The 19,127-nt window shown below is 39.3% G+C and overlaps 2 protein-coding genes across 2 annotated transcripts in view; one reads left to right on the top strand and one right to left on the bottom strand.

Moving 5' to 3' along the window:
• Window positions 1–913: 913 nt before the first annotated feature.
• On the bottom strand, window positions 914–3,936 carry LOC145485222 (uncharacterized). Its single transcript, XM_081463923.1, has 2 exons — window positions 3,883–3,936; window positions 914–3,801 (listed from the first exon to the last, which is right to left on the bottom strand). Exon 2 carries the CDS (start codon window positions 1,881–1,883, stop codon window positions 1,320–1,322), a length of 564 nt encoding a protein of 187 aa, XP_081320049.1. The 5' UTR covers window positions 1,884–3,801; window positions 3,883–3,936; the 3' UTR covers window positions 914–1,319.
• Window positions 3,937–4,638: 702 nt separating this feature from the next.
• The window catches only part of LOC145485150 (lactadherin-like), a 34,566-nt gene continuing 20,077 nt past the window's right edge, over window positions 4,639–19,127 (top strand). The window contains exons 1-4 of the mRNA XM_081463841.1: window positions 4,639–5,004; window positions 5,932–6,046; window positions 6,858–7,177; window positions 9,149–9,287. Of these exons, the coding sequence (XP_081319967.1) occupies window positions 4,639–5,004; window positions 5,932–6,046; window positions 6,858–7,177; window positions 9,149–9,287 (940 nt within the window). The remainder of the gene's footprint in view (window positions 5,005–5,931; window positions 6,047–6,857; window positions 7,178–9,148; window positions 9,288–19,127) is intronic.

The raw sequence follows: 19,127 nt of genomic DNA, 5'->3' as shown, positions 1-19,127 counted from the left end.
AGGATGACTTGAGGCTCCATTTTATGGTAATTACTGGAATCAAGAAGATCAGAGTCAAGGTTCATTGCCTCCGTTCCATTACTAACTGCTGTTATCCAAACTGTATCGCCGTTCTGAAGTGCCATTATACCAGACAGTGTTGCACTTATCACATCGTGGGAAGTTTCCTGTGTACAGGTAGGAATGTACTGGTTGATGTCCAAAGGAAGTCTGGACAAAGTGTCAGCATCCTAATTCACTTTACCAGGCCTGTACTTGATCTCATAATTGCAACGGCCAGTTCAGACACCTAGCGATATCCCGTTGAATTAAGTTTCGCTGATGTTGATAAAACATTGTCCGTGTAGACAGTGAATGACAGTGCATAGTACAGATAGTCCCTGAAATTGCTCACAGACCGCTCACTTTAAAGTTAAGAACTCTAACTTTCCAGAATGAAGGTGATAATTTTTCTCTGCAGGGCTGAGGGTTCTGGTTCCATACCCATAACCCGCATTTTACCAGACTGCCGCTGATAAAGTACTGCTCCACGTCCTTCGTTGGACTCATCTGTGTGTAGGACAAAATAAGAGACCATAATCTGGATAACCGAGGATTCGAGGGTGAGCTAAACATGTCTACCAGTTTTTCCAACACTCCTTGATGTTCCTGTGTCCAAACAATAGCATGACTGGGTTGTGTTCTTGTCCCATTTCCTTTATGACTACGCCTTTATGTTTGAGTAAGACACTTGTTAATCTTAACCCGGGTGCCTTCAAGAGCTCAAAAAGAGGGCTGTGAAATTCTGGAGAAGTCCTGTATGTACGTTCGGTAATATCCTAATAAACCCAGGACTTTTCTCACATCACCGACGGTCTTTGGGTTAGTCTCTTTGAGTGCCAACATTGCTTTAACATTTGAAGGATCCGCCCGATAACCGTCAGCAGAGAAAATCCTTCCTAGGTAGTTGACCTTGCTCTTAAACAATTTGCATTTTCTGGCTTTCAGCTTTATTCCGTGTTCACGTAGTCTCCTCAGCACTACTCGTATATTTTCGATGTGCTCATCAAAGTTTCTGCTTAAGACAATCACATCGTCTAGGTAAGGTACACAAATTTCATCTCTAAGTCCTTCCAGACAGTCCTTTATAAATCTTTGAAAATCTTCTAGGGTATTCCGGAGACCAAATGGGATCCTCACCCACTCGTACCAGTCCCACGGTGTTACAAATGCAGTCATGTGTCGACATTGAGGATTAACAAATTCTTGATGGTAGGCTCTTTTTTGGTGCCAAAAGAAAACTACTTGTTTCCACCAAGATTCTCAATGGTTGTTTGTACTCAAGGAAGTGGATGTCTGTAGGGGACTGTTCTCCTACTCAGCTCACGAAAGTCCACAAACAGTCTCAGGGAACTGTCCCGTTTCCGCACACAAACTACTGGTGATGAGTAGGCTGAACGTGACTTCCACACCCATCCGGGGTTGAGTAAGTCTTCAGCATATTGCTTCACTTCAAAGTATCGAGGTTTTGGAATAGATGGATAGTTTTTCTGAACTGGACGATTATCTGACAAATTGATCTTGAGTTGCAGACCTTCAGTGCATCTTACGTCGTCATCATCATCTTTCGAAAAAGAATCTGCTTCCTCTCTACAAATGGTCACTACTGCAATTTTCTGGTCTTCTGTGAGGTCTCCCAAGTCGACATCTGGAGTTGGACTGCTAGGCTCACTTTCACGTCCCTTCATGACAGGTGTATCTGATTGCAAACTGATCATGACTTCTTCTCTCCCCTCTGATGAGTTGTTGGCAGGTCGAATGCAGTCTGCTGACCTTTCTTCATTCTCCTTCTTTATGATGTCCACTGGTGTTACAGACTTGCCTAGTTCAAACTTGCCTGGCATTGTACTGTTCTACAAGGTGATGTCGTGGTCTGTGGTATTTTTTACTTAAATTCTGATACGCGATGAAGCACCACTCCTGAGAGTTACTAATGTTTCAGGGACCTCAAGTCCTGATGGCCAAGGTGATTCAATGTCTGGTTCAAACAATATTGGAAACCTTGGTTCAGTTGGGCCAGTATTTACAGAGCAAGAAACTACTACTGTCTCATTCCTGAGAACTACCGCATCCTTCTTTGTTACCTTTATACTACACAGTTCACTTGAAATGTTTGTCTTGATGAGACAAATCAAGGCTTTAACATTTTCCTGCTTTGCATTTGAAAGGATTGTGCTCAAGGCATTAAGTTATGTCTCTTCATGATTGTTTGGAGAATCACTGGCAGGGTTTCTTACAATCCCTTCGATTACATTGTATCCGACAATGGGGTGATCCAGAGTATCTCTTGAAATCAGGAAGGGTACTGACATACCATGTTTGTCATCTGAGGTCGCAAGTTTGAAAGAAACTTCATTTCATCCTTCGTATGAGATTTCAGTATCATTAGCTGCTTTCAGATCAAGTTCTTTGTCATTAAGCAGTTCATCCATTCGACGACTCTCAGCTGTGGGTAGGTTCTCAGCAATCCAATTCTTAGAAGCAATAGAAACTTGGGCACCGGTGTCCCACAAAGCTAGGGTCTGCACATTGTTCATAACACACTGAACCTTTTATTTCTTCCCCACCAATTTTCCAACATTGGCGTGTTTATTTGCTGTAAGGTGACTAACATACATGCCACTGTCAAAAGCGTCCCTTTTCTCCTGGTTAGATAGGCACTTAATTGCACTACGCAACTGCTTATACTTCATCCAGTGGGTCCTTTGGTATTTATGAAAACAGTAATGTACAGACTGACACTAGGAACAATGCTCTTAAAGATACTCCTTTCCTGCCTCGGTTAACAAAAACATGGAACCTTTTCACATGGTCATCAGCTACTCCCTGGCTCGCGATTAGGTACACTGGCTGCACCCCTGCGACATCCCCGTACAAAATGGCCACTTAACCCACGTCGGAAACAATGATCACAGAACTCTTGGTCTGCTCTTTGGCATGCTTGGCAGACACGTCTGGGGCCCACAGTTTTAGCTAAAACCGCGGGCCCCGAAATGATATCACGCATAAAATATGTCACACCTTGCCGAAATTTACCGCCTGTTTCCTAGACGCATTACCGCGGAGTTTGTCATTCCTATATGTATATCCGTAGGTGTGTTCTTATGAAATGTAAACTCTAGTATGAGTTAGGTATATATACAGGCGCTTCGTGTTGTACTGTTAAACTACCTGATGAAGTGTGCGTTAGTCACACGAAACGCGTAGGAGAAATAAAGAAGTTATACAACTACAGTTCGTAGAGTGCTGCTCCCTTGTTAAGTTTTCATTTAATTTAATAGACTTTATTTCTTTCTTTGACCCAGACTTCTTTTTTCCTGTGTTTAACCCCCTGACTCAGCATGTTCACTGTCGACTTACAAGGAATTTACTCTGACATTTTTGTGGTAGGTTGCTCTAAGCTTACCTTTCCGCTCAGACTCTTCGGAAACGACTACATTGATTTGTTCCATCAAATTTCGTCTGTGACTTCTGCTTTCTGGAGGAACGGTCACAGTTTGTTTCGGACAGCTTCATCCTGAAGACCACTTTCAATAGCATGTAGAAACAAGTAGTAAACCAGTGATGGCTCATATTTCACAGCAACACCCTCAGCTTGCGATGCAAAAAGGACCTGTTGCCTTGATCAAGGGACCTGATTAAGAAGTCTTGAGGAGTTTCCTTCGGTGATTGGCACATTGTTGTGAACTTATGATACAGTTGAGTGCCTGACTTACCTTTTGCCAAGGTAAGCTCTTTCATGAGATCTAAATACGACTTTCACTTTAAACTGGGGCTGATAGCACGAATAACTGCATCAATTTTTTCACGTTCTTTGTATCTTTTCTCACGATCTGCATCTACTTGGCGAATTAAACTGACGAAGGACAATGGGTTTTTTTGTTTCTCCCCTCCAATAACACCCATAACCTTACGATCTCTCCTCAGAGCAGTTTTTACATCTACAAGTGACACTACGTTACCTTCTTTTGGTTTTTAAGTTGTCGTGGCTGGTGCAGATGATTTAATTGAAAGCTGAGAGTTCAGCAAAGTCTTAACTGTCACATAAGAAATGAGAGGTTCTTTAACTGATATAACTGAGAAATCACTAAAACTTTGACTGATAATTGCCATTCCAGCAAGCCATCGAAACACTTTACTTAATGAACACAACATTACATGGCTGCTTGCCGCTTAGTAACACGAATTTCAACTTCTCTGGGCTCGCTCTTTAAAATACTATCAGCGAGAAATATTTTTATATCTCAAAGCAGCGAGAAATATTTTTTCTATCTAAAGGCTGTCACGTAATATTCTCTATTTGTCCAACGCAAACATCCACCCATCTGTTTAATTTGGATGAAAATGATTTTCCTACCAAAACTTATTTCCATATCAAAGGTTTTGCCCCAGGCCTCGTATGCAAAATGAAGGCGAAGAGAGAATCTTAAATTACTTACCTAACTTGACTGGAATGGCATCCGCTGATTGGCTGATTGACGTGTCAATCGATTCTCTCTTTCGGCGTTTTGAGTTCACCTCATAGAAAATAACGCTGCATAATATATATTCAGTCGAAGAACATATTTCGAGTTAAAACGGTATTTCTGCTGAACTGGAATGTTTAATTTCCTATTTACAATTGTTCTGCTTCGTTTTCCATGTGTTACAGGTCAGCATCAACGTTTGATCCAAGGTGATCATGGTTTAAAGCGATCTAGTTTTCAAAACGGGGTGTCGTACGCAAATTTTGAAGCACACAAGTTTCAGCATCTTCAAGGATCTCTCTTAGACTCTTCTTGTGAAGTAGTCCGGGCTATAGATTGCGCTTTCGGTTGCGTTGCTAATGCACCCTGTGTTTCGTTCAACGTTGCTTTGTCGCCAAACGAAAATGGAAAGCTTCGCTGCGAGCTGCTAAGTGAAGACAAGTTTAGAAGTCCTGAGAAACTGACCGATTCACAAGAGTTTCACCATTACAACATACAGGTAAATGGTAATTTAACGTTCAGCTGTAAAACATTTAGCTATTATTGTGGACATCGCTTTTATCAGCAATGATATGTATTTCGAGGGATATTCTTGTTGTAAAGAAAAGGGAAAAAAATCAAAGAGGATAGATAAAATAATTAATTAGTGGGGTCAGTTGCAGGAGACCTTTTTCGGGGGGCTATTTTGAAAACAACAACAACAGCAACAACTGCATTTTATGCTTTATATCGATCGTTTCAAAGCTTATTAAGTAACACAGAACATAAAATATAGAACAACATATGCTCACTGAGTTGTCCCAATGTAATTGAAATGGTGCGATGTTTAGAAATGCGAATAGTGAATTGAAATCAGATTCTTTAGCGTTAACAAGTAAACAAGGTTTTTGAGACTCAGTAGAAATAAAACGAGCTTTAAAAAGTGTGATATTTCGTTCAGCTTAACCGAAATTCATTAGCTATGAAATTCGGTTGAGCTGAACTAAATATTCCACTTTTGAAAAGATTTCTTGCACTCTGAGTACAAGAAATTATTTTGTATTCTTATCATGATTCCAGAGCAGAAAAACAATATTTTTGTTTGAAGGTCTTGTTCTGCTATCGAAACAAGAGAAATTATTTCACCGAAAATTTCAATTTTGTTAGAAGCAGGTGATTCATAATCCTATACTACCGGACATCAAGTCAAACGTCGGTTCCTACTTAAATTTTCAAAAGAGGGTAATTATAATAAATAATTTAGTAAACGCAAAACTGCTTCAAAAAGTTAACAAAAGCGGGATGTTTATTGGAAATAATGTAATTACTTGTGATATTTTTTCGCTGGAGACCTTTATAGAGTCCAATTTTAATACATTCTTTGTTTTTTTCGTAAATGCTTGTTATAATAATAATATATTTTCTCATGGTTATCTTTTTACTATAGACACCTTGTTCCAGAAATCCTTGCAAAAATAACGGAAGCTGCATCCCAAATTACGAAGAAGATCAATACCATTGTATTTGCGCACCGGGTTATATAGGACTTCATTGCACGAGAGGTAAATAAAACTAGTATTTTCATTTACAGTCATGCTGTTGTTTAGTGATCGCTTTTTTTAATTTTAGCAAAGATATGACATTTGTATTATTAAAAATAATAGAGATTGTGTTTGTTGTTATTGTTGTCCCACTTAATTATTTAGCTCAGTTTTAAACCGTCACGAAAGAAAGAGTTGTTTAAAAAAAAAAAACATCAGTGTTTCTCGAGATATCAAAGGACTTATTAACCGATGCTGCGCTTTTCCGAATTTTTCGGAGCAACTGCAGAATACCCTGTCACCATTGTTCTACATTCTACTTGCGCACATATATTAAAAGAACGAGGAATGCGTATGAATGAGTTAACTTAAGTGGCATCGAATTTATGCTACAAACCAAATATTTTTAAAAGAAAGAATAGTTTTGTTTTGTTTTCAAATTCCATCATATTGCAAACTCATGAAAATATGGGACCCCAATTTTAACTTGGTTATCTACCAGGAAATGTATGCCAGGGACAACGCATACCCCATAGTACCGTATTTTCATGAATTTGCAATTTATTCTCATTAAACTTAAATATTTACTAAATTTGGCACGGCAAATTGATCTATGAATGTGACTTTTTGCTTGTATGAAAAATACGAAAAATTGCATCTGCCATCGCGGAGAACGCTCTAAATAGTTTTCTAAATAGCAAATATGCTTACTTAAGCTTTTATGATTTCATGGTAAGGACGTTTAACTTGAAAGAATTGTATTAGCCTTGAATCTGCTTAGCTTGAGTAAAATATAAGATCATTCTGTAACTTCCATCTTTGTCACTATTAGAATGTCTAGCTCCCTTGGGAATGGAAAACTATCACATAACAGCGGCACAGACTTCAGCGTCCTCTCAATTTGATGAAAATTATGTCCCAAGCCACGGAAGACTTCACTACATGGGTAATGGCGGCGCATGGGCAGCAAAGGTGAATGATCTCAATCAGTGGATTCAAATCGACCTTCGAGTTGAGGCAAATGTCACTTTTGTGGCCACCCAAGCAAGGAATGCGGACCTTTACCAGCGAGTGACACAATACAAATTACAATACAGCAAGGATGGACTTTCCTTTCAGATTTATAAGCAGCCTGGAGAGAACTCAGACAAGGTGAGGGTTGGGATAGGCTCTAGAAAATATGTCCAGATCATCATAAGTTTAAGATATCAAATAGTCACTGGAGGGGAAAGATCCTTAAAACCATACTCTGTTCAGCGATTCGTCCCTGTTTACGCCACATAGGGTAGTGCCCCACTCCTTCCACCCCTGATCGTGGGAGAAACCAATTGTACTCATTGCATCTTCAAACATCAGAGTTAAAGCGGAGCTTTGGTGGCCCGAAGGGCCGCCAAGCAGAGCACCATAACCCTAGGAACAGAATCACATTTATGCATAGAAATAGAAACCCATGCAACTCTTTTTTCATGGTCAACATGGCTAGCGGCATGGATCGCGGGGGCGTGCGCTTAACGAAGACGACGACGACTACGACGTCGCGCAACATGGCGGCCATACTCCGGCTAATACCAAGTCTTGGCTTACAGCGTACGTCTCTGATATTTGACATCCATGTTATGGTCAATTGACACCTGTCAAAACAAGGTATCCGCTGACCAGTATCACGTGACCATATCGCGGGCTCAGCTTTATAAATCATGGAGATCACATGTTTTTTATGAAGTTGAGCCCTAACCAAGTTCTTGTTTTCGTTTGGATCGCGGATCGCGATCGCGATTGTCAGCTTAATTTGTTGTAATCAGGTCAGGGCTGTTCGGAAATTGGATTAACGCTAACCCAGGATTAAAAGTTAACCGAAGTATAAATTTATCTTCTATACAGGTGTTTTTAACTGCTTTAGGGTCAGGGCTCCTTGTGTGGTTTGAGATTATTGAAAAACAAAAAGAAGGCCAAAAATATAAACAGAAAACGTCACCGCAAAGTTGCAAAACTCAAATCAAAATTGTCGCTTATCCTGGGTTAACTTAATCGGGTTTTGAACAAGGCGGTGTTGAACAAGGCGGCTTTTAGGCTTGGCTAAATCTGGCTTGGCTAAATATGGATTGCATACACCTGAATGAAAAAATGTTGTCGTATGAAAAGTATAAACCATAAACTTTACGACTTCATGGAATCACGAGAGAACTGAAGAAGGCTGTGCACAATCATGAATATTTAGTATTGTTTCTTCATGTATTTAATGATCACAGCTAGATCTCAGTGATTAAAAAAACAAACAAACATAGAAACTGCCCATGCCTTTCTAAAGATAGCTAAGTTAGAAAACAAAAGGAAATTTACATTTACAGAAAATGCGATCAATCCTGTAGTTTCTTCAATATCATAACCAAGGTAACAATTATGTCATACGGTCCACATGCTGTTCTCGTAAACCGCTTTAATATCAATGTACATGGCGCGTAAACATGCCAACTGGTATTAGTCTGCAAGTTTCTCAGAAAACCACTCTGTCGTATCGTTTATGGTTTATAATTTTTTCTAGACAACGTTTTTTCAGTTGGGTGTATATATAACTCGCGTACCTCATCTTCATCTCCGTATGAGTGATTTCAATTCCATCTATGAATTGAGAGAAATTTCAAGAATTTCAATGGAGAAAAAAGGCAATCAAAACAAGGAAACAGGGAAACGGAGAAAGGAATTGGCATTGAAAGAGAAATGATTCATTCTACTACCTTTGTAAAGTACACATTTCACACGAATTTGTATATAAGTCTATGGAAGATTTTTGTCGTAAAATAATTAAGAAACGCCACGAAACACAAGAAAAGGCACGAGCGTGGCTTTTATTACAAACAGAGTAATTATTTGTTTCCTTTCATACCTAATCCAGTCCAGAGATAAATACTATTTGCATTTGAAAAGACTCCCAGCATTCACCCCAGTCGCAAACTAGTTCCAGAGCAATACCGAGAATACGAATATGGTCTATTGTGTAATTTGTGATGTAAGACTCTTTCTTTGTACGTACTTACTCACTCGCTAGAGTTCAAAACGCTTGCACGCGCGAACTACACCATCTATAGTAAGCAGTTGACCATAAATTTATTTAATTATCATTAGATGTTTGTTGGAAACAGCGATCAAGACACCGTGGTAAAACACCCTTTGATTCCTCCAATCGAAACGCGATACATCAGACTGATACCCACAGCATGGAATCACCACATCTCCATGAGGATGGAACTCTACGGATGTTTTGGTAATTAACCCTTGCTTTAATCTTCAACGTGGAGGCGCGGTAGCCTCAAGGGTAGGGCGCTCGAAACCGGATCGAGTGGTCCGAGTTCACCTCCTGGCGGAGGACACTGTGTTGTGTCCTTAAGCAAGACACTTTACTCTCACATCGTCTCTCTTCACCCTGATGTATCAATGGGTATCGTCGAATTTAATGTGGAGGATAACCCTACGAGGGACTAGCATTCCATCCAGGTTGAGGGGATGGGGGGATGGTGTGGGTGGGGGGATGGGGGGTGGGGGGTGGGGGAGAGGGTAGAAATATTCCAAGGTCACCTCATGCTACAGAAACTGGGATAAGCTCCGGGCAGATGGGCCTATTTGTTCGTATGCAGACTTAACATTTAAGTTAATACTCAGCAATGTGCAACTCTAATTTCTGTACACTTCTCAGGATACAAGTGTCAAAATGTACGCCTTCGACTTTATTTGTCGTATAGTCAATGTGTTGTGCTTTGTCTAAACGTAAGTTGTAGCCGCGGCCGCCATTCAGAATTCTAGAGTTAAGTATTAGGATAGGCCAAAACGACTTAGAACGATTTTCAATTGACTGTCGAAAACCAAATCCACTACCTACTGATTAGACTACTCAGCTAATCTCAAACCGTAAAACCAAAACCAAAACCAAAACCAAAGTAATTGCCTGATTACTTTCGAAACTCAACAGAAAACCGCTCTAAGTGTGGTCTTTATGTTTATTAGCTACGAACAAAGATTTTATTGAATCTCTCCGGGAGGACAGCACAGTTTTAACTGCTGTTCGTACTTCAGTCGAAGCCAACGGATGCAGGGAACAGCTTGCTAAGTTCGACATCTATTATCAGTTAACCTTATTCAGACCGGGCGTGGAGTCGGAAAGCTTCCCTGCCGACTTAGACAGCCCGTATAATAACTAGAGAGGTAGATTTCGAGTACCTTTCAATCGCTATCCAGCTACCCCTCCAGTTATGATGCATGTAGCTAGGAGACTGCTGTACACTATTGCTCATAAAGTGAGCCTTTTGATTCTTTTTTTACATTATTTAAATTTACATTTGGATTCTTGCAAAGTCATCCAGTGACAGGAGTAAATAAGCAAAATTTAAATACAAAAATAAATAACGGAAGCTCATATAAAATGGAATAAAATTACAACAAATTTAATTGGTCAGAGATGGTGCCTTAGATTTTATGGAATAATTTATCCACAAGTAACCAAGTAGAAGACTGTTCCAGTCAAATCATAGTTCAATCATTCTTGTAAACAGTGAGGAGAGCACTTTTGTGTGAAAGTGACGAAATATGATTGCATGAAAGATCATCACAAAAACATGAAAAAAGTCTGAAAAAAAATTCAGAACCGAATCGAATTCCAACCATTACCGCTGTGATGCTGGCAAATGCTCTGTGAACTGAGTTTCGTCTTAATTCAGTTGTCTGGCACAAAAGTTAGTCTAAACAAAAACATTATAACAATTCCCCTAACACGTTTAAAATTTAAATTACTTTCGTGGCGTGGTTATAATTGTTCGGATGTAAGAACTGAAGCTTTTTTATTTCTGAGGCTCCCCTTAGTTGAAGTCCCATGAGTTGGGCTAAGAAAAAGTAACTTTCTAGCTTTCTAATTAATCCATTTACTTTTAAGTTGTTTATTCACAGTTTTTTTTTTTCCAGTAAATGACCAGTGACACAATATATAATTAAGTCACAAAGTCAAGATAAAAACTTTTTTATTGATTTTTTCTCACAATTTGTGAATGTGAATGGGCCTTGATTAACAACTCTGCAAATTTCAGCATAACGTACCCACATTACGTATTGTTTTGTAAGCATACTTCTATATAAAGAGAGATTCCGTTGGATCGATTTAAACAAAATGTTCAAAACTACTGTGCCAAAAAGAAACTCTGCAATGCCTAGCGACCCTTCACACAATTCAAGATTACACAGAATTCGAATAATTCTATAATGAACAGCTAACATACTCCTAAAAGAGCAGATTGTATTGGATGAACGAATCTCCAAGTGAATATCAGTTCATAGTTTGGTAGTGGCCGGAAGAAATGACTTTCTATAACGCTCGGCACGAGTAAAGAAAAGAGTGAAATTTGCGACAAGCGTGGAGAAAAGCGAGTTGCTTTCAAATGCTGTAGCTAGTCAATAGGAGTATACTGAGTAAATACAATCCTAAAATCCTAAAATCCTAAAATCATAAAAATTATAGTTTCAAGAAAACTACAGTTAAGTTCGAATTAAAGTTTCAAATAACTCAAGTTATTTCAGTCTTGGGGACAGTCAGGCTGATCCATCCGCACTATGAGGTCATAGTTTCTCTTTTAGTGACTTCTTCAAAGGGGTCGCTACCTTCGGGTGGGCCGTTACCTTCGGGAGCACCGTTACTTTCGGGGTTCAATTCAGTAGGAAGGTAAAAATTAAAGTTACTTTAGGGGAGCCGTTATTATTTTCGGGGGGGGGGGGAGGGGACGTTACTTTCGGAATTCTAATCTTTGAGCTCTTCAAGACAGATTATAAGACAGTTGCATCTCAGTGGGTATGATTAAAAACCTCAGTAATTTTATTTCCATCAAAAAGTAAATCTGGATGTGGAGATTTTATCCATTTGGCTGAAAACGTCGTACATTCAGTTTTAGAAGGTCCCGGTTTACGGTAAACAACCATTTCCAGCCCAATTTTGTATAGACTACAAATCTCTGTTCTCCTGAAATGCAAATCTCTGAATACGCCTAAGATTGCTTCTGTTGAAACTATTTCGTATCCTAACTTGTATAAAACCTTTCTATGTATGAGCATCATTTTTTTTCTGCTGTTCAGAGTGTCTGGCTCCTTTGGGGATGGAGAACTTTAAAATAACACCGGCACAGATTTCAGCGTCCTCTCGCTATGATGAAAATCTTGTCCCAAGCCACGGAAGACTACACTACAAGGGCATACGCGGCGCATGGGCAGCAGGAGTGAATGATCTGAATCAGTGGATCCAAATCGATTTTGGAATTGAGACAACTGTCACTTATGTGGCAACCCAAGGAAGATATAATTACAGCCAATGGGTGACCCAGTACAAGTTACAGTATAGCAACAATGGAAATTCATTTCAGCTTTTTGTACAGCAAGGAGAGAACGTAGATAAGGTTAGAATATATCCTTTACGAGACGAAAAAAAAAATAAAAAAATATTTCACTTTCGGGAAATTAGCTAGTGTCAGAAAAACCAAATATTCTGACAGCGTCTTGAAACATTACAAAACATCTTACATCTTGATTGAATAAAACAACCATCGCTAGCACTCTGCACAGTAGAATTCCCCATCACTGAAATTCTACTAGAAATGCTCAAAGCAAAGCAAAGCAAAACAAAACAAAGCAAAGCAAAGCAAAGCAAAGCAAATCAGAGCAAAGCAATGGACCTTATTCACGAAAACCACTACGTTTGTTTTCATGTTGCAGTCGGTATAGTGTAAATTAGTAACGTGATATTTGAGGGGGCAACAAAGTTAAAATTGGAAAACTTCGACTCGTATCCTATTATGAATTTTGCTTAACTTCACTTAGCTGTTAGTATTTTAGTATTAAATACTCCCGGTGGAGGAACTCCCATGTGAAAAGGTTGGGGATGCTCGTCGTCTCGCTTAGGGCCGGTATAAATCAATAATAGCAATAACAATAACAATGACAATGACAATGACAGTGACAGTGACAGTGACAGTGACAGTGACAGTGACAGTGACAGTGACCGTGACAGTGACAGTGACAGTGACAATAATAATAATAATAATAATAATAATAATAATAATAATAATTGAAAGGTCTTACTTAAGGCCGGTTCATGGCGAAACGCCACTATATTTAGCTGTCAAAGTATCTTTTAGGGTACACTCGAAGAAATAATTGTCATAAAACACCCTTATTCCGTTTTTAGGCTCGGTTTCCGCCGCTCTCTCAAGTCCTGTCTATTAATGGTGGCTTCTTTCCTAAACAGCGGCTGGTAATCAAACCTATTCTGTTTTAACTGATATCTTTTAGGAATCAAATAAAGCTTGAGCCGCACCCAGATTGGGCTCTTTTAGGGGTTTAATTCAAATTTTCCAACGAGCATCTCCGACCTTTTCACATGGGAGCCCCCCGGGGGAAAATACTCTAATTTTAGGTACTTTCGTTGCAACTCAAATGAGGAGCAAAGTTAATCAGTCAATGCTAGTAGCTGATTGACTATTTGCAATAATAAGAATGAAATAAATATTTCATAATTCAATTGGCTCTTAATAATTATTTTGGTAAAACTTTTCAGTATATTGGAACGAGCTGATTTTACGAGAACTGTCTTCTCACTAATGCTTAGAGCCAATCAGAAGGTGGAAAGTCATTGCATATCAGGAATGTACAGTATTTAGCACACACGGTTCGGTAAACTAAGAGAGGTTTGAAACATCTCCGGCAAGAACGCTCGCAGAGGGAGGAATTGCTGAAGTCAAAATGTGAACCGACTATTCCTGGTTTTAAAGCTTTATAAACAATTACTGGATGCAGTTTCTGTGATATCCAGAATAATCAAGGTCTCGGTTAGGGTTAAAAGCCGAAGCCTGTGCTGATAACCCTTACCGAGACCTTGATTGTTCTGGATATCATAAAAACCGAATCTAATAATTGTTTTATTATGCATTGAACGAAAAAAAACAAACAAAAAAAAACAAACAAATGATAGTCATGCCTTTGCTTCTTCACTGACGGCAAGCAACACAAAGCGCGCGAACTTGACATGATTACCCTTAGAAATCATGCACCGCGGTCATACATGACATGATTACCCGTGACCTTAAGTGTCTTTGACATGATTATTGTATAATCTGCAGCTAGATGACGGTGCAGGCGCTGATTTCGAAAATTCACTGTTCGCTTTCGGCCAATCAGAAAAGAGAGAGCGAGTTCAATGTATAATAATATAAGCAATATGTATATACGTTTGTTTATTCGTGTTCCTGCAGGTGTTTGTTGGAAACAATGATACTGATACCGTGGTAAAACATCACTTAACTCCACCAATCAAAGCACGATACATTAGACTGACACCCACAGCATGGAACGACTACATCTCCATGAGGATGGAACTCTACGGCTGCCTTGGTAACTTTTAATCCAACCTTTAACTCGACAGTGACTAACTGTAACTTGATGTTACCTTCGCCGAAGGACAAAAGGTTGTAGATTATTACAGCAAGGTCTCCGTAAGTGTTAATCAGCCAAGACCGAAGGCTGGGGCTGATAACACTTACTTCTCCCTTAATTTTTCTTGATATCACGGAAGACAGCTTATCCAATAATTGTTTTCTATTTACGCTTTCAATAAACCGCGGCGCCATTTGAATACTTAATTAATAACTTCATTCGAGGAAAGTTTACTTATGGTCAACACGGCCGACGCCGAACCGAGGTTTCTTCGTGCAAAGAGGTAATTTATGAAACATCCCCAGACGATCTTTCCTTTTAATTTCCTTTTTTTTACGCAAAAGCTTAACCTAAGTCAGTTTGTTATGCGCCAAACTAAATCTATTTCAGCCATGCTGCGAAAATAATCCCGGCTCAACAATCCTACTAGCAGATTTGGAATAAAGCACGAGGAACGACTTTATGTTCTGGTCAGACTGTAGAGCGCTAAATCTGGGGACACTAATGCTGAACTTGTTTCTCGGTGAGCTTAAGTTAAGTCAAATATACATGGACAGGGGGAGAGCATGGAAAATGGTTACTGCCACCAAACCATGGGTTCAAATTAACACGCGCAGAAAGCCCACAATAGTGATACCAACCTTGGACCCGGGGTATACATCTAACCGCTTACCCTTTTGTGTACCATTTCACATGCTTTCACAACTAGCCGTATTATAAATGAATTGCAAGAAAAGGAAGTCTTCTTGTCATTTTTACGCAGCGTGCCTAATAGATTAAATGATACAGCCACAATGTGCCTCCGTTAGAAATATTTTGTAAAGGTACTTTAACATAACTAAATTATAGATTTCCCTTCCCTTTTATATATACCTAAACTTGTGAAACGCTTACCCTTTTATATACTTGCAGCCTGAAAAAGGTTCCCTTTCGGGAAAAGCCTTCCCGTATAAGCCATTTTACGGAGTACCACCATCACCAACCCCCCCCCCCCCCACTTGAAATATTAGGAAGGACACATTAGATTTTTTACTCAAAGGACCATTTTTCTGTAGCTTTCCTTTTCCTTTACATGAATTTTAGTTAAGAGTTCTTCCGCGACTAAAATCCAGGTGGTGAAAAGAACCTTGTTTTCTCAAGTCTAAAAAAAAAAAAGTGACGAAAGAGGTAACGGACGAAATGGCATTAGCCATGTTGTTAGACCTGTTTAAGTATTCAGCTCGTGGATCAGCTATTTACCATACTAGCTTTCAGGGTTGTCGCGTGCTTTTTCATTCTTCATTCCGAAACAGCTTTATACCCGATGTCTTTTTCTTTCTATAGGCGATATGCAAGCTCTTGGTATGGAAAGCGGTGCCATTGCAGACTCGCAATTAACTGCTTCTTCAGAATATGACAATAGATACAGCCCCAAGCGAGCGAGATTGTATACCAAGGACTGGGCAATTCCCGGAATCGGATTAGGGCCTGGCGCCTGGGCAAGTTTGACGAGTGATTCGAACCAATGGCTTCAAGTTGATCTTGGTAAAATCACGCCTGTCACACACGTGGCTACACAGGGAAGGAATTCCTACTCTCCTGGACAGTGGGTAACGAAGTACAGGTTGCAGTTCAGCGACGATGGAGCATCATTCTTGTTTTACAAGAGACAAGGAGAATCTTCAGACGCGGTAAATAGAAATATTATATTAACAGCAGTCTCAACTTAGCCCGAAATATCTATATATGTTATTTGCCGGCTGGGAGGTCCGTGTGGTGAAAAACTGTGACCGAGGTCTTGAAAATGCTGCCCGAGGTCACAGTTTTTCACTGTACGGACCGACCCTAAGCCGGCAAATAACATGTTTATTTTTTTCGATCTCCTGCAGTAAATTGGTTTTACAGATTACAAATGGGTTTGTTAACGCAACTCTTGTTATTGAATCGGCTTTCGCGCCGTCTACTAACGATTTGTACAAAATCTTGGCAACGAACGAGTAACTCAGATAGTAGACAAAAAAAGATTAAAGAACAGATTTTTTTCCAACTACTTTATGTTAGTTGCATTTATTTCACCAGTTAAGTTCTCCAAAACTGTTTTTGCGGTGTGAAATTTCGTGCGAAGTTTGAAGTTTTACTACAAAAACAATTTCTGTCAGTCGTTACTTGTAAAATCACTTGAAATCAGACTTTTCTACCGTAAATTGAATAGCAGAAAGCGAGGAAATTCGTTAAGTGTATTCCACAGAAATTATCCTAAATAAAGCAACGATCAGAGAGGTAAACTTGACTGAAATTGACTCAAATCTTATGGCGAGAGAAACAGAGGATTACGCGCCATTACAGCGCCAAGCTACAAACATCCAAGCAAACTCTCACAACTTCAAAACGCTCAATTGAATTTACTTACAGTGACTTTCCTTGCCATTTTAAAGTGAACAGAGATAAACTTGCGTTGACTAATCGTCGATGGACGTGTAAAAAAGGCAAAAGATTGACGATTACCGCCAACTTTTAGGAGCGAGATTTAGGCTGCTGCGAAGAAAAAATCCGGCTCGTGGGCCGTATCGTAAAAAGCTGGACCGGTCACGTGTGTATGATTAGCCAATCAAATTGGAGGATTTAGGATTCCGACCCGCTCAGATGCTTGAGAAAAAAAATAAGTTCGGATATTTGTCGGCGGATATTATATGTTCCGAGAAGCGAACAGTTTTCTGACGAACAGATAATGCCCAAAGACAAATATCCGAGTGTATTTTTAAAGTCAAATGGAGGTTTTTGTGTATATTATCCTTATTTGTACTTACAGTGGAAATTCTGGCACTTACTGAACTCCGCCATGATCCCGACTGTAAGGGTATCATACTAACTAACTCGCCTGAATCAAGATTGACGCAATTTGCAGACAATACAACAGTGATTTCAAGTACTGTAGTATCTCTCGAAACATCAGTTCAGATAATCAATAGCGCCAGTGTATTATCGGGCCTGGGGCCCGTTTCTCGAAAGCCCCGGAAACTTTTCGGGCCCGTAAAGTCATTTTTAGTCCGTCTGTATCTAAAAACGGAGAAGTGTATACGCCTGAAACTTCTTGTATGAAGGGAACTTCTCTTCATATTAAGAATATGTGAATAAAACAGCTCTGTAATCGTAAGGTTCGAGATTTTGTTATGGCTTTACGGACCCGAAAAGTTTCAAAACAAAGATAATGTGAATCGGTTCTCAAAAAGGCAATAAGGACAAAATTATGGGTTTCAAGTGCATAACAGAACCAATTAAGGCTCTTGGCGCGTTTTTACCGTACGATGGAGACAAAAACAATGAGGAAAATTTCTTTAGTAAAATTCGTAAAATGAAGCCGAAACTGAATATTTGGCATACACGCGATCTCTCACTGTACGGTCGTTCAATGCTGGCGAAGACAGTGAGTGTCTCTCAATTGATTTATGCGGCATCAATGTCAACTGTCCCTGAACCTGTGATCCAGAAATCGCAAGCTGAACTTTTCGCTTTGTTGTGGAGGAACAAAAGGGATAAAATAAAGAGACAGGTTATTTATCAACCAATATCCGACGGAGGTTACAATTTTATGAACTTCCGAACAATGGTCAAATTGTTACGGTTGAGTTGGATTGGCAGACCTCTAGATGGCACACACGCCAACTGGAAGGCTGTCCCTAGTTGTTTTTTTAAATAAATATGGCGGTCTAACCTTGTTATTAAAGTGCACCTACGAAGTTAATCTATTCGAAGCGAATTTTCCCCTATTTTATCGCGAACTACCGGGATATTTTCAAGAATTGAGCGGTAGATACGGAGGAGAACCAAGACGGAAATTTATATTAGGACTATGAAACAGCAAGGACATGACAACTGATCAAAAAAAAAAAAACTGTTTTGGAAAACTTGGTACGAGCTAGCTTGGAATTTTTTTGTGCAAGATCTCCTAAGCTAAGTAAAGACGGAAAATTCTTATCTCTTGACGAATTGCATGAAAAATTTGGATTGAAAGTCAATTACCGGCAATACTTTAAAATTATCGCTGCCATACCACGTTCGCTGAAGCAAACTGCTCTGCAAACACCAATCTCCAGTGAATGCCTTTTTCAACTCCTGATCTACTCTACTTATCCGAAGACAGTACTCTAACCTTGTCTAAAATGCGCTGTAAATATTATTACAAACTATTTAATGAGTGCTCTGTGTTGGAACCTATCAAAAAAAAAAAAAAAAAAAAAAAAAATTAATATAGCAACCGACGACCATTGCAATTTCTGTTCTAGGACAGATTCTATAATGCATACATTTCTCGAGTGTGATGTCTCTATTTCAGTATTTTCAAGTACAATAAAGCTGGTTTAACTGGATATTCAACAATTTAAATGTGAGTCTTTCTGCTGAACAGATCATTTTTATTCAACTCGACTGATGGAATAGCTTCGTTGACCTCCATCCAAAAGCGCACACTGGTTCTTCTCTTGCTTCTCGTGAAGCGCTATGTGTATTCGTGTAGGGTTTTTTTTTCTAAGAATCCCAATATTTCTAAACTTCAAACCAAATTAAACGCCAAATGCAATAGAAAATTGAGCATTGTTCACTGACTTGATTTTGCAATTTTCCCCCTCAATATAGCTTGAACTGTAGTAATGCAATAAGGCAAATGTAC

Source organism: Orbicella franksi, chromosome 4 (genome assembly GCF_964199315.1).
Source record: "Orbicella franksi chromosome 4, jaOrbFran1.1, whole genome shotgun sequence".
NCBI lineage: Eukaryota > Metazoa > Cnidaria > Anthozoa > Scleractinia > Merulinidae > Orbicella > Orbicella franksi.
The sequence above is the reverse complement of the archived record's forward strand: the minus strand, read 5'-3'. Positions and strand labels throughout refer to the sequence as shown.

What these genes read in the sequence shown, in the direction of transcription:
- LOC145485222 (XM_081463923.1), bottom strand. Translation starts at nt 1,883, where the DNA reads ATGCCAGGCAAGTTTGAACTAGGCAAGTCTGTAACACCAGTGGACATC.